At 38.4% G+C, this 24985-nt stretch overlaps 1 protein-coding gene and 1 long non-coding RNA gene across 7 annotated transcripts in view; one reads left to right on the forward strand and one right to left on the reverse strand.

The window, feature by feature from the left end:
* MINPP1 (multiple inositol-polyphosphate phosphatase 1) overlaps nucleotides 1-24985 on the forward strand; it is a 167971-nt gene that overhangs the window by 41965 nt on the left and 101021 nt on the right. For 2 of the 6 annotated variants that reach the window (XM_027111928.1, XM_027111927.1), the window contains one exon: nucleotides 2582-5660. The exons of 2 other annotated variants lie outside the window; for them this stretch is intronic. In XM_027111928.1, coding sequence (XP_026967729.1) covers nucleotides 2582-2975 — 394 coding nt within the window. In that variant the 3' untranslated portion in view covers nucleotides 2976-5660. Of the gene's footprint in view, nucleotides 1-2581; nucleotides 5661-23931; nucleotides 24156-24985 lie in introns of those variants that run through there. 2 more of the 6 variants (XM_027111933.1, XM_027111930.1) reach the window with 2 other exon arrangements.
* Nucleotides 11964-16410, reverse strand: LOC113623162 (uncharacterized). Its single transcript, XR_003433803.1, has 2 exons — nucleotides 14333-16410; nucleotides 11964-13224 (listed from the first exon to the last, which is right to left on the reverse strand). It is a non-coding gene; the product is annotated as an uncharacterized LOC113623162 (long non-coding RNA).

A 24985-nucleotide genomic window follows, 5' to 3' on the forward strand; every position in this document is an offset into this window, starting at 1 on the left:
TGTGTGTGTGTGTGTGTGTGCGCGCTGTTCAGGAATATGGTAGCTTGCTTCCTGGCTCTGCTCCTCTCCCCCCACTTTTATCTGGGCTTCCTTTTCCCTTTATCTCTGTGGTCCCTCTCCTGCTCAGTCTTGACCCCACTCCCAGCAGTTTCTCCTTAGTGTGGCCTCTGTCCTTCAGTGGAATTTTGGAGCAGTTGTTTGGAGAGTTCATAAGGGCTAGATTTCTGCAGCCCCAAGAGAGGCCTAGAGGTAGTCCTCCCTTGCACTCACCAAGTTGAAGTTGAAGCATTTGAGTCCCTGTTTTTTTGCTCGTCAGCGGGGGTCTGCTCTTAGCTGTTGGAGGCCAATTTCATATTCTCATTATGTGGTCCCTCCATATGTAGTTTACAACATGGCTGTTTCCGCTCTCAGGTCAGCAGGAAGATCTCTCAGAAACTTCATCCCCTTTCAGTAACCTACCCAGATTAGGCTAGGTCCACCCAGAGTAATCTACCTTTTGATTAACTCAAACTCAAATGATTAGGAAACTTATTTACATCTACAAAATATTTTCTGCCGTATCATATGACATAATCATGCAAGTGATATCTTGATAATATGTAGGTCTTTCCCAATTTAAGAGGTGTGGATTATACTGGGTATATACACCAAGGGGCTGAATTCTTGGAGGTCATTTTAGAATTCTGTCTACCATAATTTTTATTCTATTTTTAATTGCTCTAAAAGGTAACATTACCTAAAGCAAAAATAATTATGATATGTTGTATGTTTATGGCATATAGAAAAAATCAATCTATATTACTATTGTCATTATATATATATACATACATATATAATATATAGTATCAGTACATACATATTCTACACACACACACACACACACACACACACACACACACACACACACACACACACACACACACACACACACTAGAGTAACCTAAACCCTTCCCAATTTCAGCTGCTATCTCAGATTGGCCCACAGCACTTTCCAGTGAATATCCGATGGCTGTTTGGGATTCTCCAGTTTTCAGATCTCTTACATGCTTCCCTCTGCTTCCTTCTACACTGATACTGATAATATGCAGGTCTTGAGGCTATTGGTGATTCATGGAGAATACTTTTCCACATAGTTATGTTGTGAATGTTTCCCTTGGGTTTGGGATCTGCTGTCCATTTGCTCCATCTGTGTTTTGTTTTTTGTTTTTTTTTTGCGGTACGCGGGCCTCTCATTGTTGTGGCCTCTCCCGTTGCAGAGCACAGGCTCTGGACGCGCAGGCTCAGCGGCCATGGCACATAGGCCCAGCCGCTCCGCAGCATGTGGGATCTTCCCGGACTGGGGCACGAACCTGTGTCCCCTGCATCGGCAGACAGACTCTCAACCACTGTGCCACCAGGGAAGCCCAACTCCATCTGTTTTTATGTAAGGAATTAGGAAGGTTCAAAAACTGCTGCAAATGCTGCTGTCCTCCCAGAAAATGTGAACCTAATGTGTTGGGGTGGTGGCAAGAAGTCAGATGGTTAACTGTGTTTGAATAGGTTTATGAATTATATTTAAGAACAATAGTCATATTCTTTTTATAAAAGTTGAGAGAAGGCTAAACAGTCATTTGCTGCTGCTTTTAAAAGAAGCCTTTACCAGAAAAAAATCGTAGAAAACTTGGAAAAAACAAAAATAAAGGTGACCTAGCTCATGGTGTTGGAAGCTGTTGTGTTTCTGGCAGTGTATAAAGTCCATTCCCAACCACAGACACAGTATATGAGCTAGAATAGGTTATGTCTCTACCCTTTTGTAGCTCTCTTCCACATTTTGTGCCCAAGTTGGGTCTTATAAAACATTGAGGAATAACATGCATTACTGTTCACTGTTCAGACTTGGTTTTAACCGAGAAATTTACTGAATAGTGCTTGTCCTTATTCCCTAGATAAAGATAAAATAACATTTGAAATTTATTCAGATGAGCTCCAAGGAGTAATCAATATTTATTAAGGGCCAGTCCTTCACAGACAGGCAATGCAGTTTTGAAATACATATCAACTTCAAGTTCCTTAATCTACAAGAAAAGACTCAACACTCTCTTTAAACTTAAAGAATAATGTGTATGCTCACTGTTTTAGATGGGTTTACAATACTACAGTGTTCTAAAATTTTGGAACATAACTTTTATTATAAAAAGTTCAGGGCTTCCCTGGTGGCACAGTGTTTGAGAGTCCGCCTGCCGATGCAGGGGACACAGGTTCGTGCCCCGGTCTGGGAAGATCCCACATGCTACGGAGCGGCTGGGCCCATGAGCCATGGCTGCTGAGCCTGAGCATCCGGAGCCTGTGCTCTGCAACGGGAGAGGCCGCAACAGTGAGAAGCCCGCGTACTGCAAGGAAAAAAAAAAAAGTTCAGTTCTCTGCCACACAGAATTTCAGCCATATTGTTGTTATGTAGACTGTTGTTATAAAGATTACAAAGAGATGATAAAGTTGTATGCTAATTCTAAGTATAGCTATTATGTTTAAAAGCTATCATGTTAAATTACTTTGTATGTAAAAATATGTTTATATGTATTTTTTTCTCTACTTCTCTTTTAAGTTCTCAACCAGTTTCCTCTCCAGTCATCCTTCAGTTTGGTCATGCAGAGACCCTTCTTCCACTGCTTTCTCTCATGGGCTACTTCAAAGACAAGGAGCCCCTAACAGCTTACAATTACAAGGATCAAATGCATCGGAAGTTCCGAAGTGGTCACATTGTACCCTATGCCTCAAACCTAATATTTGTGCTTTACCATTGTAAAAATGCTAAGACTCCTAAGGAAGAATTCCAAGTGCAGATGTTACTGAATGAAAAGGTGTTACCATTGGCTCACTCCCAAGAAACTGTTTCTTTGTATGAAGATCTGAAGAACCACTACAAGGACATCCTTCAGAGTTGTCACACCAGTGAAGAATGTGAACTACCAAAGGTGAACACATCTGATGAGCTATGAGTAACTGGAAAACATTTTTAATTCATCAGAAATCTCCAGGGAGTGATCCCATGCTTGGAATAGGTGGGCAATCCCTGGCTACAGCAAGCTTTAACATTACTTGGGTATTTCTGTCTTTTCAAAGAAAAACGTTTCTTTTTGAGTCTGGACATGGATGTGTAAGAAATGATTCTTCACTGGAGCAGCTCTCTTAAAGGAAAAAGATCTATTCAAAAAGATAACTGGCACTACAAACATTTACAGAAGTTAAATATTTATGTACGAAAACTCACACTAAGATAGAATGTGATTTCAGGATGATACTTGAAAGTTGGAGTAACAAAATATTATGTCAGTTGGACAATCCATAACTTGATTGGACTAAGTCTAGGAACTTTGCCAGTTGTGCTGCAGTTCTTTCTCTTTTCCTCAGGTAGCACAGTTCTGGTATCATCTTTCTTAATCAGAACTATTATGATTCACTGGGAGTATCGCTTTGAAAGAAAGCTAACATCTCTCTAGTTGAGAATTCGAAGCGATATTAATAAACAGAGTCTGATTTAAAAGAACACCTTCACTGAAGGAAGACAAAAATATAATAAATATCTTTGCTAGTAGTATTTATAAAGTATTTGAACACTGTTTCAATAATTCCTTTTAACCTCCTAGTAAGTCTTGCAAAGCCATTCTTTAATTATTATCATTCCTGTTTCACATATGTAACAGTGGAAGAACAAAGAGGACCATTAGCAACAAGACAGAAGAATAGAATCAAAGTTTCTTAAATCCATTGCTTAGCATTTTTTAAAAAATTTTGTCATTTTTGCTTATATTTTTATATTTTACTATTATGTGAAATATATCTTTTGATGGTTTAGTTTCCTTTTTGTTCATTTCTGTAAAGAAAAACTTCCTACTGGTGGGCTTAGTTTCACAGATATGAACCCATTTCAAAGAAATGGTTCTGAGTTCTGTCAAATGCCAGGAAAATGTTTGCTATAATAATAAACAGAATTCCTGTGACTTTACTACCAGGTCTTTTCTGCTCTCCGTATTAATACACAATCAGTAACTGATGGTAACAGGCTAGCATTTCAAGCAGCTTTGACTAAATCAGGCAATATAAGGAAATTTTTTTCTAATAGAAGTTTCCTCAGATTTTCACTTATTAGAGAAAAATTGAAATCTGTTTTATTAAAAATCTAAATAAAAAGTGATACAACTATATATTGAAGGTATAAAAGAAGATGCATAGATCATTGGTCTGTAGATCATTGATCTTCAAATGAATGATATTCATAAAATAGATGATTAGCTGCTAAATACTACTGATACATCAATACACTGCTGATTGTTCCTGCAAAGGTCTGGTATTAATCTTTTTCTTTTTTTAAATTTGTAATTAGGCAGACAAGAAGATAACAGTATAATGAGCATTCATGCCCATCATACTGTTTTATCAAAATTAACATTATATCATTCGGTTTAGATCCAAATAAGAAGAATTGAGGACTTTTGTATGCCTCCCTGGTGCTTTTGCCCTCACTCCCTTCTTAGAGGTAGCCACCAACATGAAGCTCAGTATTTACCACTCCATTGCATGCTTGACTCTGAAAACTTGTAGTATTGTTGTGGGAATTTAAAATTTTCTATAAATGGACTTATACTGTGCGTATCATTCTTGAATAATTGATTTCTTTTAATTGCTATATTTGTTTTTCAAAACTTCTTGATCCTGATCACTTGTCTTAAATTAACACCATCAGTTCATCAATACCTATTGTGTATTTTTTATGTACAAACACTAGACTAAGTCTATGGGCATGTTAAAGTGGAATGAACCTAGTTTTTCTTTCAAGGGGATTATCTTAAAAGACCTTAAAATAAATTTACTTGATGTCTGGAACATTAATTTGATTCATAAACTTTTCATAGACTATTAAAGTTTTATAGGAATTGTTTAATTTATTGTTAAAGGACTATATGGTTATCATTGTAGTCCTTGGTATGTAAAATAGTTCAGGATAGAGGGTAAGTGTGGTCCATTTTCCCTAATGTTACAGAGGTTGTGACATTACTCTGGTGCTATTATTCTCACTTAGGAAATGCCTGAAACTGAAGAATCTCATGATAAAAGCAAAAGGTCTTTTCTAGGATAGGATGTATAAAAAGTTGAATGTTGAATAATAATCTTTGGCCAACAAGAGTTCATTCATGATAGGTGACCAAATTATTCAGTCAAGCCAAAATTTAATCGCTGTCGGTTCTGAGACTTTGGTCAGTTAGTAAATAGCCTGTGAACATTAGCCATTTTTCTGTCTAGTTTACAACTTGATGTGTGCAGTGCACTGTACTTACTGTTTTTTATAGTCATTTTATCATTTTGAAGTTTTTTCTCTCCAACACATAATCATGTACTTGAAACTCTTTTTGTATATAATCTTGATCTCAAAAGGAGCTTCGTTTTTTTTAGGCAAAATCAACTTTTATGGTAGCTTTGAGTGCTTTCCTTTTATAAACTTCAGAATTGATGCATGCCCTTAAACATTTGGGAGCTACATACAACCAAACCAGAATCTATAAGTGTCAATTTCTGGAATATATTTCTCTAAGGTAGTATTGCATATAATTCATTAATGATCCTTGGAATTTGGACTGTGTTCTGCCAAATGTAAGCTGAAAATAAATATTTGCATTACAGTGTAATTTGCCTGTATCTAGCTCTTCTCCTTAACTTACCCAATCACTTAATTCTCATAGAATCACAGGTCACTGAATTCTCTCCTAACTATTCATTTTCTCTCACTCAAGCATTTTCTTCCACTCACCTATCAGCTCAGTCTACCCTTAAGCACCTTCACATCAATCTGTTAAGCTATTTTTTTAATTGGTGTGTGTGTGTGTGTGTGTGTGTGTGTGAGAGAGAGAGAGAGAGGAGAGAGAGAGAAAGGGAGAGAGACAGTATTTTTGAGAAAATTCCACAGCAAGAAAAAAGATGTTATATTCTTCTAGTTAAAAGATTTGTAGTTTGAGCTTCATACCTTGCAACCTGAGAGGAAGTTAACTTCTAAAACTTTAACTATTTTATCATTACTGGAATAATACATTTTATGATAGAAGGATTCTTAAATTTATTACTTCTAAAACCAGTCTCAGTTCAACATCTTCCATGTACTATATTCCCAGATTTTAAACCATTATTTAGACCCAAGCAGTTTATGTTCACACTTTTGTTTGTGTTACTGGGAGAACAAATAATTGTTCATTAGAATGATAGCCTTCCAAATTGAATAATAATACTAGTATAATAAGAATGTTTCATTAGAATATTTATTTTACATTATTTATGAAATAGCTAATATGAAAGATTAAGTTGGGATTTTTTGATTCTCTCAGCAGTTTTCATTAGAGTTCATTCTACCAACCTTGGGGTTCTGATTGTCTCTTGACCAAACGTTAACAATGTGGGTGCTTTTGGAAACTTTTTCAATAAATATTCTCATTCTGGAAGAAAATCCAATTTTGATGTAAAATATGTAAATATGTACTTGTGAACCATATCTATGATAGAGAGAGAGGTGGGGTCCTTGGGACAATGACTCGTCAGAAGACCAGGGCATGACTAAAACACAGGCCACTAGGGAACTGGGAAATAATTGAGATGAGATCCCAGTGAGCCAAAACAAAAACCAAGCGGGAATATTCCTCTACTGAATTAGTAGAATTAACCAACAGGTTTAAACAAAATTGTAGGGAAGGAGTTGCAGCCTTAGTGTTCTGTTTACTGGGTACTTAGGGAGGTGGTATTAAATGGCTCAGAACTGATCTGTGAGATTTTCCTACATATCTAGTACTAAGTTATTTTCCCGAACCTTGGTTGGGGTATCGGGATGGGGAGGGTGGAGTCGGTCAGAAGTGCTCTTCCTTGCCCTTTCAGAGATCTGATTCTGTTCCTGCCCCCATTTTCATCTGGGCCTTCTCTTTCCTGTACCCTTTTTGTCTCTATCATGTTTAATATGGATTTTTATTCCTGGGAGATATTTCTCAAAGTTATGTTCCAGAAGGGAGCTTCAGCTGGTGAGTTTTGAGAGTTCATAGGGCCCCTCTGCTCAAGTCCTCTCAGAGCTTAAGGTAGTAATTCCTTACACAACAGCAGTTAGCCCTCTAAACTTCCAGTGAGTACCTATAGTGACTTGGGAGTTCCCTCATTCCATCAGCTACTCTGCTGCTTCCCTCTGCTTCTTCCCAGTAAGATGGTGCTTATTGGTATGGGCCTTGTAGCAATTGGTTTGTCTTCCACCGTCTCAGTTTGGGAAATTCTTAGGGATGCTTCATCAACTTGTGTTGCAGATACAGTCTACGGGTTTTTGTTTTTTAACTTTTGTTGCTCTCTTTTTAGGTGATGGGAGGTGATGGGAAACGTTAAAAAAAATCATGCCATCACTGTCATCTTCTCAGATTCTCCTTTCTAAGTCTTTTAGAGGATCATCACCATTCATATCTTCACTAACAAAGTTCCTGTTCAAATAATTTGCCCACTTCTTAAAAATTTACTTATTTATTTATTTTTGGCTTGTTGGGTCTTTGTTGCTGCACACAGACTTTCTCTAGTTGTGGCCATAGGGTCTGCATATGTTCAGTTTTGGTAGTTACTGCTAAACAATTTTCTGAGGAAGTTGAACCAATCTATACTCCCAAAAATGGTTATGTGAAAGTGCCATATGGCTGACATTCTACCAATAGTTGGTATTATCCATCTTTTTCATTTTAGCTACTTTTATAGTGTGTTGAGTTATCTCATTGTGGTTTTAATTCGCATTTCTTTATGGTTAATGAAATTAAGCATTTTCAAATGACCATTACATAACTTCTTTTGTGAAGTGCCTGTTCTAGTCTTTTACCCATTTTTGTATTGGTTTGCCTGCCTTTTTTCTTGTACTGATTTGTAGGCTCTAGTAGCTTTAAATCTTTTTCTTTATCCTTGATATTCTGAAATGTAAGTGTGGGATTGTCTTTGTTTAGTACGAGAAGGTAGACCTGAAAACTCATGGTTTTTTCCAGATCTGGAAACTTCTCAGTTTTTCTTTCTTTAAACATATTTCTCTGCCATTTTTCCATTCTCCTCTTCTGGAACCCCTGTTAGATGTATGTTGGATCCTTTCAATCTGTTCACCTGTAAATTGATCCTTCAGGGCTCTTCACAGCTTTTCTATATATTTTTCAACCTTTGTCTCTCAATGCTTCTTTCTAATTTCCTTACTGTTTTCGTCTAGTCTAGAGTTTATCCAATCTGGTGAGGGTTTTTTTGTTTGTTTGTTTGTTTAATTTTATTACTACTTTTTAAAAACTTCATGACTACTTAAAAATAATTTCCAGTATTTCTAATTGGTTCTTTTTCATATTTACCTGTTTTATTTCTTTTTGTTTTATCTTTTGTTGTTCTTTTAAAATGAAAGTTAATCTTCAGTTTATCTCTTTGGCCATTCTAAACATTTATTTTAGAGTTTTGCCATTCTGTAACATAAAATTAATTTTTTCAGGGATGAATTCATGTTCTCATTGTTGATTTTATTGTTTGTTTTTCTCTTTTAGCGTTAGATTTCTTTTTGTTTGAAATGTCTTCAGCATACTTGTTTACCAAAGAAGTTGTTTATTTATGTCTTCTTTTTCTCCTTTTTACAATCTTTCTGTCCTTAACCTCTGTTTAATGGTTCTGCAGTGGCTGCAGTCTGAATACCTAGCCCCAAACCATGTCTCATAATGATATTTGGGGGTCTCCTGTATCACCAAGCCATTCCTAGGCATAAGCATTGTCTTTCTGTAGTGTATATAGAACATGTATTTTTATCAGTAGTTGTTATTTTACATCAGGAATCTTGCTGACAAAAAATCTTGCTGATTCCTGAGGCCATTGCCCCGTGTTCCCTGGCCTGCCAAGGCCTACATGTCTCCTGGAAGTGGCTGTACAGCAGTTTTTTTCATCCTTTGAAATCCCTGGTTTCAACTAGTAAATCATTAATTTCCTATCTCATTTGGAACATATTTAATCCCCATTAAATTTCAGAAGTTAGAGGCCCACCCGTGTCTGCCCGCTTCCTGGCCAGGAGCATCAGCCCCTCTCACTGCTTCATGTTACTCTTCTGTTTCTGGTTCATGGAATATGTAGTATTTTTTTGAGGCCCCTCATATCTTTTCTTTATTTTGATTTTTGTCTTTATTACTATTTGAGCAGAAGAGGTTTGTCAAAGTGTGGACTTACTGAGTCATTTTGACCAGAAATCCAGTTATATACATATTTTTATATGTATAAAATATAAAGGGGTTAGGAGTCCACGTTCTCACTGTTGAGGGCCCTGGTTCGATCCCTGGTTGGGGAACTAAAATCCCACAAGCTGTGCGGTGCAGCCAAAAAAAAAAAAATATATATATATATATATATATACACATACATATATATGTATATATATTGAACAATTATATATATATAGAAAATACATATATATATTGGACAATTATTGAACTTCTCTGAACCTCAGTTGATGCATATGTAAAACAAGGCTATTGGACCATGGTCCTTAAAGTCCATTCCAATTCTAAGTTCTGTTGTTTATGTAACTTACAACCTATGATTTGTGTCTGTGTTCAGTCAGCTAATTTGTAGTGTAGGACACTTGAAATCCACGTTTTCTGCTTTCTGACTCAGCAGCTGTTTCTGCCATACCTCACAACTATCCTCATTGTAAACACAGCAGACAATCAAGAAATCAAATCCATAGCATGCCACACCCACCCAGTCCAGTCTTCTAACTAGAAAGTTGGGGATTTCTCCAGTTTTTCTTACACTGCTTTCTGGAATTCCAAACAGAAGATCTGATAAGGTTTCAGAAGTCGAATGTGTGTGATACAAAAGTTGATTCTTTTTTTTTTTTTTTTTTTGGCCGTGCTGCTTGGCTTGCAGGATCTTAGTTCCCCTTAGTTACCTGACCAGGGATTGAACCCAGGCCCCAGCAGTGAAAGAACCCAGTCATAACAACTGGACCAAGAGGGAATTACCCAGAGCTGATTCTTATGCAAAGAGCAAAGGGCAACAATTGAGAAAGAAGCTTTTTTGCATAGTTATTATAATCTCAGAAAACTGGGATGTCATCAGTGTAAGCAACATGCCTGATGCAGAACTGGAAGAGAGAACGATCGGGGGTGGTTCTTAGATCGTGAAAACAGTTACAATGACCACATCATCAAGGAAGTAAGGCCTGGCCAAAAAAAAAAAATTACCTGTTGCTTTTTATTTACTAACTAACCCAACTAAAGAGATGGTTTTTAAAAAGCCACAAAACCTGAAACTTTCAGGAAACTGATAACATTTTTTTTAGCCAATTAAAGAAATTCAGGCTCCTGTTCTGATATGCTAACAGCTAGTTTATAGAGTAATTTACAACACAAGTCTACGGACTATAGGAAGGCTCTGTTGTGTTTGAGAACAAAACAAAAGCACTAGACTGAAGTACAGTCTTGTGGTCTAGCGTTATCTCTGCAACTCACTAGCTATGTGACCTGACGAGAGTCACTTACCTTCTTCACATTCTCACCTTTTTATTCACATCTGGAAAATGAAGAGAGTTCCAGAGAGAGTATGTTAGTGATAGAACAAGCACGAAAACACTTAGATCATGAGGTCTGGAGAGGTTTTTTTTTCCCCTCTGAATTCTATTCTTTGTTTTTAAACACAAAGTGTCCTAGTTAGTTGAATTAGTTCAATTTCAAACCTCCAAAGTTAAAATATAAGCATGTTAATATAAGTTGATTTAATTTTTAAAGATGGTGGGGATAGGTGAGTAGGGAATTTAAGGAGCAGCTCAAAAAAATCAAGCCCTGTGATGATTTAGAGAAGTTTGTGCTGAGCTCTCCACTGAGTCTCCAGCTCCATTTGGGGACCTGCGTTGGCATAACTGACGGTTGGGATTGGCCTGGAAAGGAAGTTGTCTGGTGGAGCTGTTTTTTCTTGTCTCTAGAACTTGGCCTCACCTCAGCTCATGACACTTGAGTGGATTATTATTGCTCTAGGCTAGTCCTGTATGAAAATCTTCTTGCTTATGATGTAATGCAGGCAAATCACTTCCCAAAGCAAACAAGTACAGGCTATCTACCGGAATCTCTTCTGGCTGGTGCAAGCCACTTTTTCCCCAATTGAGAGCAAAAGCTAATTAGCTAATTTTCTATTTGAGGCCAAATGACAGTGCAGTGACAGAAATGTGAGGTTCGTAGTAACTTGGAACTGAGGGAGAAGTAGTGAGGCTTTTGTGCATTGAGTTAAAATCTAAAGATGCTTTGTGAGAGCAGAACCTGCTGGGGTCAGCAGGACTACCGCTTTTGACCCCAGTGCTGAATAAAGTGAAACTAGGAAAAACAACCAAAAACATCGCCTCTCTTGATATCCTCTGTTATCTGCCAGCTCTGGAAGCTTAAACCCGTCTTCTCCTCCCTCTCCTCCCCTCTTTCCTACCCTGCCCTCAGGATGCATGAGGGTGGAGGGCAAAGCCATTAACATGAGGGGAAGGAGTTAAGCGCTGAGAAAGAAGAGGGCAGGTTTGAGGTGCACGGGGTCTAGGGCTTGAATCCTCTTTGTGGTTGTCATTGACTTCTAAACTGGGGTGGATCGGTTTTAGCATCTGGAACAAGTGCCCAGCACGTAATAGCGGTTCAACAAAGTAATTGTTGAATGAACTGAACAAGTTTAAGTTCTGAGCCAGGTGTGCTTGTTGCTCTTGACTCTTTCTTCTGACTTTTTCTCTCCCTCTGATGGGCTTACCTAGGCCAGGTGTCCTGGGGCTGCGGTGTGTATAGAACATGTATTTTTATCAGTAGTTGTTATTTTACATCAGGAATCTTGCTGACAAAAAAACAATGCTCGTTGCAATAAAACTGTCACCTTGAAATATCACCATACATAATTCAAACGTTCCTGATAATTGGCTCTTAGCACGTAAAGTACTTAAACAAATCATATAATCAACTATTAGGCAAATAATTTAATGATAGAACACGAGAATTTCTTTAAACACAGTATTTCAAGTTACTCTATTTTTGTCTGGAGTACAGATCTGAAATGGTACAAATTGTACTCAAATACTGAACTATGAATTAATCGGATAGAATGAAACATAAAAAAAAATTCTGACTTAAGTTTCCATTCGTTACTCCAACCTGCTGAGAAAGCCTGGACCAGGTGAGCGCTAGGTGAGGGCCACATGATCTCTTCAATGTGTTGCTTCTTTGCTGACTTGATAGTTCTTCCCAAATCCCCTTTTGCATGCTGTTAAAGCAGTCAGATCCAGAGGAACTTGGGTATGGGCTTTGGGAGGAGAGGGCTGCAGGAGCTCCTTTACTCTTAGGCCCTAGGCCTGCCTCTAGCCGTGTGAAAGGGATCCTCCCCAAGGGCCAGCTCAGCTTACTCTATAGTCTGCATGGGGGTTTAGGCCAAAGTCTTATAACGTGCATTTTCCTGGCCTGTCTTTTGTGCATTTTGTTTGTTTCCTTGAAGAACCCAAGGGGGGAAGGAGGCCAAGGGGAAAGAGGGGGAAGAAGAGAGGCATTTAAAATCCTGAGTCCCTGCCATCCCTTCCTCTGTTTGTAATCTCTGCTCCTTTTAAGTATGATTTACGTTATTCATGGAAATCAGTCTAGAGGAAGCTGTGGTCAGAAGCTGAAACGTTGTCCACCTGCGTGCCAACGTACTGTTCCATTGATTTCAGTCATTCTGACAGGCAAGAAAGGACTGACAGGTTGTGTGCTTACCGTGCTAGGCCTTGAACTAAGTCACTCACCTGTAGTCTCACTGATCCTCACAAGAATCCATGAACTAGATAACTGTTATCATTTCTCTTTCATAGATGAAAAAAAACGAGGCTCAGAGCGAAGTACCTTGTCCAAGGTCAGGACGTGCTAGGTGTGGGAGACAAATTCCAGCAGTCTGACTCTGCAGCCAGTGTTCTTACCTATTATATGTGTCTCCCTCCTCCACCACACATACTGAGGACAGCCGACAGTGTGCTCACGCTGGCCCAGACTAGGGAGAGTTCGCTTCTCGTTCTCAAGATGCTGCCTGCACTGCATGGCTGGTGTCTGGGACTCCACCATTAGACAGACTTCCTTGTGACTTAAAGCTTTGTCCGACGCATGAAGTGACACGCCAGACTGCATCAGTCATTTCCTCAGCATGAAGAAATAAATTAGATGTTTTCCTCAGTGGATTGTTTATATCTTTGTGCTTCTGCCAAAGAAGAGTTGCCATTTGAGTCTAGTCATTATTTGTCTTAATAGAAATTATCTAAATTTGAATTTGTCCATCATTCCTAAAACACTTACTGACTAGTATAAATAGCTGCCTTTTATAGCACTTACATATCGTTTTGGAAAGGGCATCAACCCATCGTTATTCTTATCTGGAATATTTCGGCAAAAGAACTAAAGGACCTGGATGTGGTCAGATGACTCAGAACCAGAGGGAATGGGTATATTTCTGTTCTCAATGAAGTTGTGCTTTGTTGGCACTAAATATGAGTATCAGTTCACGATGATGAGCAGGTCAGCCAAGGGACAAGAGTACTGTATTTCTTTTCAGTAATCTAATTGGGTGCCTTTGGAAGTCACCGAGTCTGTCCACAAAGGAGGAATGACATAAAGAAGCCCTGTATTCACCACAATTATAATTCATTTTTAAATGACTTTTTAAAAAATCTCTGGAATATATTCAAGGAAATATTTTAAGGAATAACAAAAGTCCTCATATGCCAAGCACATGTATCTTTAGCATATAAAATGACATCATTTTTCACACAAAATTGGCTTCTTAAAATGACTGGTTTGAACTTTGCCGAGCTAGAAAGGTGAGGCTAAACTTTGCTTTACTCCTCCCTCCTGCCACTGCAGATATTTATGAATGTTAACTAAATCTGATTCATTCTCAGATGTTCCATTCAAGGTAATTGTGCAACAATACAACTTAAAGCTATGTCAAAGGCGACAGCAAAATAGGATCATTTAGAAAAAGTGTAACTCTTAGGGTAGTTCTCAAGTTAAATAGTAATGGTTTTCTTGTCCATGTCTAGATAGGTTAGTTTCTTTATTATTATTACATTAATGCTTTATTTATTTTTGCTGTTGTTGCAAAAATACCCTTAGAAAACTAAGATATTAAAGTCTTGAAAAATGGTTAATGGACACGTCTAATTACTGTATTTCATAAGATTTTTAAAATGCAGAAATCTAGTAGACACATTTTGTATTGTGAATATATATTTAGCTGATGAACTCTAACAGTTCAAATAGAATCATTTACAGTTTATTGAATAAATAAAAGTACCTCCATAAAGACTCACATGACATAGGTTAGTTTCTAGTATCCATCTTCTGATGACGTTTTTCACAAACAGCCAGGAGATCCATTGTCTTCCAATCAGTAATCTCATACGTGTTTTAGCAGAGTTTATATAAATCGGATGCCCAGGATTTGGGCTTCAAATTTGGGCATTTACCGAGAATCTACTGAGGCTCCACTTTCATGCTAGGCACTGGGAAAATGACATGGTGCCCATCTCAGGAAACTCATGGCCTTCTGAGGGAGACAGACCCTTAAGAAGATCATTGCGGTGCGCTGTACAAGTGCTGAGGAGACACACAGAATGATCAGCTCTTCCTGGGAGGATCAGAGAAGCTTCCTCCATGAGGTAACCTCTGAGCTGAGTCAGGAAGGCTGAGTAGCACTCACATGGCAAGAAGGGGCAGATGGGTGCCAAGTCTCAGCATGGTAAAGAGCTGTGTTTTGGGAACTGCAAAGGCATGTCCATTAATCTCACATTATAGAACTCTAGCTTGATTTAGCTCTGGACAAAACAGTTGTAACAATTACTGGTTTTCTTGAGAAAGGTGAAAACAGGGCCTTCGTATTTGAACATATCTAGCTTCAAATCCTGATTCTACCATGTACCAGCTATAATCTTGAGGATATTACTGTCTCTGTCTGAGCATCAGTGTCTTTATTTGTAAAATTAGCATACTTACTTTGTGTATTTTTTAAAGGCTTATGAGAGACAGCACAGGTAAAGACCTATAACAAGTAGGATTGCCAGATCTGGCAAATAGTAATATAGGACACCTAGTTAAATTAGAATTTCATAAAGCAACAGATGTTTTTTGTATAACTATGTTCCAAACCTTGCATGGGGCACACTTACACTAAATAATTATATGTTGTTTATCTGAAATTCACATTTAATGAGGCATCCTGTATTGTTTATCTAATAATAAACTCTAATAATAAGTGAACTGTAGCTCAATAAGTTATTGGCATAATAGGTGTTTTTTATGCTGGGAAGCACTGACTTGGAGGAAACAGGAGGTTTGAAATAAAATGACAGACTCTACATAGTATATAGATGTGGATGCACATATGTGGAGCGGGGTGAATAGTGGGCAAGGTGGAAGGTTTTGGTTAACATCGGGAAACCAAAAGCTTCTCCAGGATCGGCAAACATTCTCTTAAGAAAAAAAAAAAATTTAAGTTGGTTAACCACCACTACCACAACAAAATCAACACATTCATGAAAACTGCTTCCTTAAAGGCCAGGCCAACAGGATCTGAGTTTTGGCACTTTACAACTTCAGGCCTTTCAGCAGACTGGAATGGTAGAGATGTCGGCCTTTTTTCAAGGCATAGAGATAGCTTTGGGGCCCTTAATGTGTCAGACTACACTTTTTCTCTTCTCTCTCCTAATAGGACTGCCAGGTCTCAAAGTCCTTGGCTACTGGGCAGGTGGTGCACACTGGACCAGCTAAAAGGTCACAGTCTAGCACTTTACAGAGCACTTAGTTGATGTCAGGAACTGTGGGGGGGAATTCAAAAAGGGGTAAGTCCCCTGCCCTCCAGGAGTCTGTAATTCTATTGTGTCTGGAAAAGAAAAGAAAATTGCAGAATTGAATTTCCTCCTGTAACATGTGTTCTGTGACAGCCAAGTGGGCTTTACCGGTGTATCCCCAGAGCTGAGGATGGTACCTGACAAACAGTAGAGGCCCCATAAACATTTGGTGAATAAATGAATCAGTGTGGGCTGGATTCACTAAAGAAGGTTTAATGGAGTAGTTTAGTCAGAAATGGGCCTTAGAGGAAGAAGGTCTGGCTGAGCAGAAAATCATTTGCACCGTCACCATAGCAGCTGCCATTTACTATGAACCCGGCACTGAGTGAAGGACTTTATGTGAATTCTGTTCAGATGTTTCCAATAGCCCTTAAAAGTTTAGGTCTGCATGGCCCCAAAGCCCATTTTGCTTCTGCAGATCAGCTTGAATGTTACCTCTTCAGGGAGACTGTCCCTGACCATTGCTGTCCAAAAGCATTCCTTCCTATTACTCTCTATCTCAGCCCTCTGTCCTTTCAGAGCACTGGCGACACTTCATGTGAATCTAGTCAATATTTTTGGTATATCTTTCTACAGTCTCTGAGGACAGGGGCTATGTCTGTTTTATCACTGCTCTGTTCCGTGCGCCTGCCAGCCAATTCATTCCCTGGCACTTGGTAGACACCCAATACATATTTATTGAACAAGTGCATTTGCATAGAATCATCTCCTCAGTTTAAACAAACAAACAAACACCTCCAAAAAACTAAGAACAAAAAACATAGCTGACAGGGACTCCAGAGTCTCCGGGTCCAAATGTCCAGGGATGGGCCAAGGCATCTATTTCTTTTCTTTTTCAAAAAAATTCTGTATGTGAATCTGATGCACAGCTAAAGATGAGCGCTCTAGTGAGGGTAGGACACTCTAAGAAAACGATATGAATTCATGTTAAAATCTGATGGATAAAATTTCCTCCATGCAATCTTTCAAATAAAGCTTCATAGAACTTTCTCTACTCTAAGAAACACATTGGGCATTACCTTTGGCTTAATATAAACTTGTTTCATACCTAATCACATCCATCCTGTTCTCTCCAACTTTACAAGTGAGAAGATACCAGCATAAGCAACAAATACATTTAAATTAAAATGTATTTTCCATGATTCTTAAACATGAAAAGATGGTCAAGCTCATTCAAAATAAGAGACATGAAAATTATGCTGATATCATTTTTCATCTATCAGATGGCAAAAATGCAAAAGTTTGACATTTTATTGGCAGGGCTACAGGGAGACATCCATTCTGATACATTGCCGGGAGAATGCAAAATAACCCAGTGAGGGAAGTTTGTCAATATCTGCAATACTATATATGCAGATACCCTTTGTCCCAGTCTAGGAATCTATCCCAAAGGTATACTGACAAAATATAATGACATGCATTCAAGATTTTCATTACAACATTATTTATAATAGCAAAAGAGAAGAAGTAGCACAAATGTCTGTCGGTTGGGGGTTGGTTGAATAAACTGTGGTACATACATATGATGGTCTTTGCAGCCATGAAAAAAAAAATGGGTAAGCTGTGTACATACTGGTATGGAGTAATCCCCAGGGTATTTTTTTGAAGTGGAAAAAAGCACAGTGCAGCACAGTTTTTATAGTGATACTTTGTGTGTAAAACAGGAAGAGAAATAGGAATATCTGTAAGCATTTGTTTGTATTTTTTTTTAAATGATGAAAGGATAACTCAAAAACTAATAATTAGCTATGAGGAAAGGAAACTAGACTTTTCTAAACATACCCCATTTAAAATTTTTATTTGTGACTAGGTAAATGTTATAATTAAAAAATAAGATTAAGTCAGAAAGAAAAACACATGATCTCTAAAATTAAAAAACACACAAAAGAAAACCTAATTGGGTATCAAGGTGGTGACATATTTACTCTAAGAAGAATTACTTCACATTAATAATTTTCACAGTCTTTCACAATATTTTAGGAAATATTCTAAGGGCAAAACGAACTTTAAAGAAACTTAAATTATATTCAGTAGCCTTATTGTTAATGGTTTTATTGGTTCCTCCAAAACACACATATTTAATAGCTCTGTCTACTGAGGCCTAAGAATAATGACAACCCAGTAGTAAAAACTAGATCGTGTTCTCCAAATGCCATCTCCCACTAGAAGGAGCCAGGGCACATTGGAGAAATGGCTGATTCCTGGTCTGGGGCAGGAATGTACAAGATGAGCCTGACATATTTTTTGTACCCAAAGCAAGGAAGTTCTCAAAGACCAATAGGGTCATGTCAAAAGGACTGGAGCCAACCTACACGGGCTTTTAACTGGCAGGAGATGAGACAATTTGGGCACCAAAAAGAATAACTGTAATTGATTGAAACACATTGAACACAGAAAATCTGAGTTCATAATGATACTTTTAAAAATTCAAAAAATGAAAAAAAACATTCACCATTGAAGGTAGTCAGCACACTAACACCATACTTTGAAAACTGGTCATTAAAAAGAAAGAATTAGACATTTACCTTGCCTTGTACAAACTGCAGTCTTATTTGCAGTTACCACGCAAGCCTGGGACTGCCCACTTTGGGAATTCTTCTACATCCAAGAAAAACCCTTCTATGTTTAACTCCCTTTATGGGGGTTTCTGTTACGTACAACCACACTTGATTGTAACTGATACAACATATATAAATGAAACTCTACATTTTCTTGACTATTGAGGTTGCTTTCTTCCCAAATAGCTAGAGCTCCTTCAATCCTTGCTTACTGTACAGTTCCCTCTGTCAATCCCTTCATTGAAATAATAATTATAGATCAGGGATGCATAATATCAGCTCAGAAGAGGAACTGGACAGACTCTTGGTCCACAACAATAAAACAGACACAATGTCCATGGCAGCCTTTCCATGCTGAATGTATCCAGAAGAGAAATAAAAAATATTTTCAGGATGATGATGAGGAGAAGAGAAAGATGGTAACGAGAATTTTGTGAAATAGTGACTCGTGTAAAAGTAGATGAAAGACCAAACTCTAGTAGCCATGCTTTGAAAGGACCTGGGGTATCAACTTTAGATTCCACTTAATCAGAAGGCTCTGGGTCAATCCTAGGGTAGAGGATTTCACGTATTTTATCTGATTTAATCACCACTGATGTAATCTCAGGTCTATATTTTAGCCATGAGTTTCCCCCTCCTTCGTCAAACTCTTATCAATTATAAATAAATGTCAACATTTACCGTTTTTTTTCTTATCATCAGTCTTCTCTGGAAGTGCTAATGAATAGTTAAGGTAGCCAGAAGCAAAACAAGAGAAGCCTGTTGGTAGTAGAAGGAATAATGGAACTCCAAAGATGGCTATATTCTAATTCCTAAAACCTATTAGGTCATATGGCAAAGGGGAATTAAGGTAGCAGATAGAATTAAGGTTACTAACAAACTGACCTTAAGAGAGAGAGTGTATCCTGGATTATCCAGGTGGGCCCAATATAATCACACGTGTTCTTAAATGTGGAAGAGGAAGGCAGAAGGGAAGGTCAGAGTGATGCAACGTGATGAGAACTTGGCCAACAGTTGTTAGCTTTGAAGATGGAAGAGGGCCGTGTTCCAAGGGATACAGGTGGGCCTTGAGAACCTGGAAAGAGCAGGAAAACAGATTCTCCCTTAGAGCCCCCAGTAGGGACTGCAGCCCTCGTGACACCTTGATTTATCCCGGTGAAACCCATTTCAGACTTCCAGCCTCCAGAACTGTAAGATAATAAATTTGAGTGGTTTTAAGCCACCAAGTTTGTGCTAATTTGTTATAGCAGCAATAGCAAACTAATATACCTGTTTGTGGTCACAAACTGAAAACAAAAATCCCTACAAATGATCCAGCAGATTGGGTGCCTCAAAAGTGTGATGACAGAGGAGTTCAGAGCAGTCAATCTGATGGTGGCCTGGTCTTTACTGAACCTGATTGTGAAGATATAATGTGCACTAGCTGATAACAGCATTGGTGAAGCGTCATTCATTCTTGGCAGAGGACAGAGGGAAAGGCAAGCAGGTCAAAGGAGTCTAAGAAGCTATTAGAGATACTGGGTATAACTTGCGTCCTAGATCCAGGACTTGCTTTGACAAGGAGTTACTGTAATAGCTCAAACTTTGGCGCCCTTGTTCTTTCTACAGCCCACCTTCCTGTCTATGACTTCATCTCTACATGAGAGGTAAAGCATATGTCTCATTTTACACCTATAGTTTTTCCTCTGTAGGTCAGTTGTTTCTCCTGTATGTAGGGCACTTCACAATTTTTTGAAACTAAAAGAAAATTTTAACAGACTATGTCTAGGTGTTCATTTTTTTCATACTTTTCATGTTTGGGTATATGATGGGCTCTTGAATTCCACGAACTGTGATACATCTTCATATCAGCAAAGTTTTCTATTGTTAATTTGTTGCTTATGTTTATTCTGGCTTGTATTTTAGGAATAATTATTATCTTGAATCTCTAGTCTCTGCCGTACATATTTATCACATTTTCACTCTCCGTTTTTTCTTTTTTTTTTTTTTGACCGCACCACGCGGCATATGGAACTTCCAGGACCAGAGATCAAACCCGTGCCCCCTGCATTGGAAGCACGGAGTCTTAACCACTAGACCAGCAGGGAAGTCCTCAGTTTTTTCTTGTTCCCTTTTTTTTTTTTTAAACTTGAGTAACCTTCTCTACTCCACTTCCTCCCACATACATGCCTTCCTCTCAGAAACACTGTCCCCAGTATCCCAAGAGCCACAGAGTTAAGATAACAGATATGAAGTTACCAGTGCAACATTCACATTTGTGCATGGTAAGGAAAACAAATGCCATAGAGTGAAGCTTGATTAATAGTTATAAAATCAAGGAGTTGAGAGAACACACTGAGAATGAATACTGAATTTCCAGCCAGTAGATCTTTTAGGTAGAAAACAGATGAAAACAATGAACAAATAAACAGATGAAAATCAAACCATTCATAAAAAAAAATTGGTTATCTCTGTTTTTTCTTATGCTTCTTTCTTCTCAAGCTCATTCTCCAAATCACTGCTTCAATTTTCTTTCCTGTCAACGTGTGACTAATTCTGTGATTGTATTTATAACTCTTTTTTTTACAGTAGTCCCGTCCTCTCATACAGCTTTTGATTTCTGATTCCATCTCAGCTAGCTCCTTTTTTAATCTGTTTGTTTTCTTACTCATAGTTCATCTTTTATTTCAAACATCCATATTTTCCTAAATCTTATCCAGGGTAAAAACCTGAGGTTTTCTAAAATTAGTTAAGTTTCCTGTAGGAATATTTTCCAAACACGTTATTCGGAAAACTTCAAATGCCAAATTCTCTGTCATTTATGTTACGTGATGTTTCATAGGCTCCCCCTATGACATTTTAAATATTGATTATCCTTGAAAAAGGAGAACTGTATTCAGCTCTGGTGAATGCCTGTAAACATGGGGCAATGGTCAGTGTTAGAATCCTCTATCTGCATCTTAGACTGGAGGACTGGATGGGCAAACCACCTAGCCCATCTTTCTGTTAGCTTGCTGATTCCATTTTATTCTGAATCTGTTCACTCTAAGGGATAAATCCCCTGGCCCTTACCAGATAGGGCTTCCAGTCTTCAAAACTGATCCCCCCACCCTCTGGGGGCAATCATCTCTAGCAGTCTATAGTTCTACCCATATTCACCATCCCACGTTTCCCTACTTAGAGCCCTTGGTTATGTCCCTGGGCTTCTCATTCCAGGCTTTGCTACATAAACGTTCTTCCTGACATCTGACAGATGGCTGGGCAGCATTTCTAGTTTGTAATGCCACTGTAACTTTTTCATCTCCTCTCTTTGGGTTTGTGAGTATTTTATTGATAATAGGAAATAGGAGAAGGATAATCAGTATTGCGTGTATTGCTTGGCTTCTGCTCTCTAGAAACTTTGGTTGAGAATCAGTGGAGACTTTCCTGCTCGGCTTTCAGAAACTTTCCCCACTTTCTAATTTGCCTTTTCTCCCAAATAGGAATCCTGTGCTTCAGATCTCCTGGTTTCTTCCCCTCCTCTCTGAAACACCACCCTTATTCGTAGCCACCCTCTTCATAGTAGTTTCATAAGATGGGCTCCCGCAAAGCTGACTCCAAGGTGGAGATTAGGGTGCAGGGGGTTACTAAAGAGAGCTTGAGATCAACACCTATGGAACGGACACAGGGAAGCAGGATTAAGCAGAAGTTGAACTAAGATGCATTGCCAACGAAGACCTCAGGAGCTCTGGGGATGGAATGGCCCTTTAGATATCCCACATTGGGGCAAGAGGGGCAGGATTTTATATCCTCAAATGATCATTCTTCAGATGTGGTGTGTCCTCGGAGAAGACATGACCTTGGGTGAGGCAGTTTAAATAGGGTTGACAGCTGAAGACATCTTCCAACAGCACTCCCAGCATCTGAGGGAATAAATCCCTCATTCCTGAAGGGGAATCTGGGTACCGTAGCCCAGGGTCTACCTCAGGCAGTCGTTGGTTAACACAGCAATACTTTGGCCTCTCGAGTCTTAAGGAACCGAATTGAAATAACACAGAGTGCCATCTTTCATTGGGTTGATTTAGGTAAAAGGCACGATTATAAACTTCTTGCAATCAATTAGAGTAAGACGACAACCAGATGGCCTTAGATTAGAACCAGAATTGTTTAGAGCACTTCAAGCTAAAAACATTTTTTTAAATTTTTATGAGGTATAGTTGACATATAACATTACATTTGTTTCAGGTTACAACATATGATTCCATATTTGTATATATTGCAAAATGATCACCACAGTCTAGTTTAACATCTATCACCTTACACAGTTACAAAAAATTTTTTTTCTTCTGATGAGAACTTTAAAGATCTACTCTCATAGCAACTTTCCAATATGTAATACAGTGTTATTAACTATATTTATATTATTATAACTATATATGTTTATATTATTTACTAAAGACATGTTTTATGACAATTGTTAAAGAAACTACGGAATACTGTTAGATAAATATAATCCTCCAGTGGTAGGTAGTTAAAACTAATTAGGAGTTGCCTGTTTTGAGAGAAGACCAAGAATTAATACAAAGACTCCTGGTTTTGCAAAGAGAATTTATGTTGTCTCTATAATCTCCCTTCCTGTTATACAAGAGCCTGAAAGTAAAATGATCACAAACTTTAAATACCTACGGAAGAGATTTTTGTTTCATTCAACTGTGAAGCGAATCCCCCATTTATATCCTGTCACCTTACAAGTCAGCAAGGCCACATGAATGGAAACTATGACTTAGTTACTTGGTATATGCTTCCTCAGAGACAGTTAATGACTAGAGATCAAAATAATTCAAATCAGGGATTACAAGCCACATGCCTGCAGAAGAATGGGAATGGAATGGCGGTGCCTTTGATTTTTCAAGAGAAGCTAGAAATCCAGATTTCTATGTGAAATTTCCAGATTTTTTAGTGTGGGAAATTAATTCAAACTTAAAAAAAAACACCATGTGAGTCAAACAATAAGTGTTATAAGGTGAAATCAGGTATGTAGGCTGCCAGACTGTGACCTCTGAGTTCAGCCTTTCATCAGAATCCTTTTTGGTGAGGTTAATGGAAGTTGCGAAACAAACAGAATGATGCTGTAGTTTATTAAAATAGCATTTCCTTCAAAAACTTTGTTATAATGTTACCTTGGCCCCAGGATATTGTTGTTTAAATAGACAAACAACATCAAGAACATCACTAATATGCATTAAGATTATAAGTATATATTCCTTTGTATTTGGCAATAGTTCAGGTGAGTAAAAACCTTTAAGGCTTTTGACCAAAGGCCATTATAAAACTCTTAGAGACCAAAAATCTAGTACCTTTTGCTCTTCAAAGTTAGTCCTGACATGGACTCATACTATTTCATATTATCAGTATCTCCTTTTTCCACTGGCAATAACATTTCCCTATTCTTGAGAACCACTCTTCCTTTTTCAGTCATGTGATTCCATTGGGAGCTGCCATGTTTTTGTCTTATGCTGATTTCCTGTTCACTATTAATTGGTCTAGTCCTGAGTGTCTGATCCAAGGCAGATGAATCAGAGTTCCCTGAGAAAAGGAGTCAGGCCCTCTCTGGTGGCAGGAGCTGGCAGAAGCCGTGTGGAAGAAGCTGGTCTGCAATGAGAGAGAAGAAAGCCTAGCCCACCTGCAGAGAAAAGCAGAGCAGGGGGACTTCCCTCGTGGACAGTGGTAAAGAATCCACCTTCCAATGCAGGGGACATGGGTTCCATCCCTGGTTGGGGAACTAAGATCCCACATGCCTGGGGCAACTAAGCCTGCGAGCCTCAACTAGAGAGCCTGCATGCCGCAAACAGCAGAGCCCACACACTCTGGAGCCTGCACACCACAACTAGAGAGAAGCCCACGCGCCGCAACGCAAGATCCCGCATGCTGCGCGTGCCACAACGAAGACCCGACGCGGCCAAAAATAAATAAATAAATTTAAAACAAATAAATGTGCTTTCCTTTAAAAAAAGAAAAGAAAAGCAGAGCAGCTGATGGGGAAAGAGAGGGAGTCTTGACTGCACTTGTGACCCTGCCTCCAGTTGTTTCTGAGACCTCGCTGCATCCCTACACTACCTTCAGTCTGATTGTTCACAAGAAGGTTCTCAACAGCACTTTTCACTAGGAACACAAATCAAAACCACAATGAAATACCTCTTCACAAACAGTAAGGGGCTCTAATAAAAAAAGAAAGACAATAGCATGTTTACATGAGAATGTGCAGAAATTGGAACCCACAGTGATGGTGGGATTGTAAAATGGTGCAGCCACTTTGGAAAACAGCTTGGAATTTCCTCAAAAAGTTAAACATAGAGTTATCATATGACCCAGCAATTCCACTCCTAGGTATATAACCAAGAAAATTGGAAATGTGTGTCCACACAAAACTTACACATGAACGTTCATAGCAGCATTATTCATGATAGCCCAAAAGTGGAAACAACCCAAATATCTTATCAATTGGTGAATTGACAAATAAAATGTGATAAATTCATACAATGGAGTCCTATTCAACTTTGAAAGAATAGCAGTACTTAACCATGCTACAGTGTTTATTAAC

This window comes from Aethalodelphis obliquidens, unplaced genomic scaffold (assembly GCF_003676395.1).
Source record: "Aethalodelphis obliquidens isolate GAN/ISIS:26980383/991018 unplaced genomic scaffold, ASM367639v1 scaffold11, whole genome shotgun sequence".
NCBI classification, from domain to species: domain Eukaryota; kingdom Metazoa; phylum Chordata; class Mammalia; order Artiodactyla; family Delphinidae; genus Aethalodelphis; species Aethalodelphis obliquidens.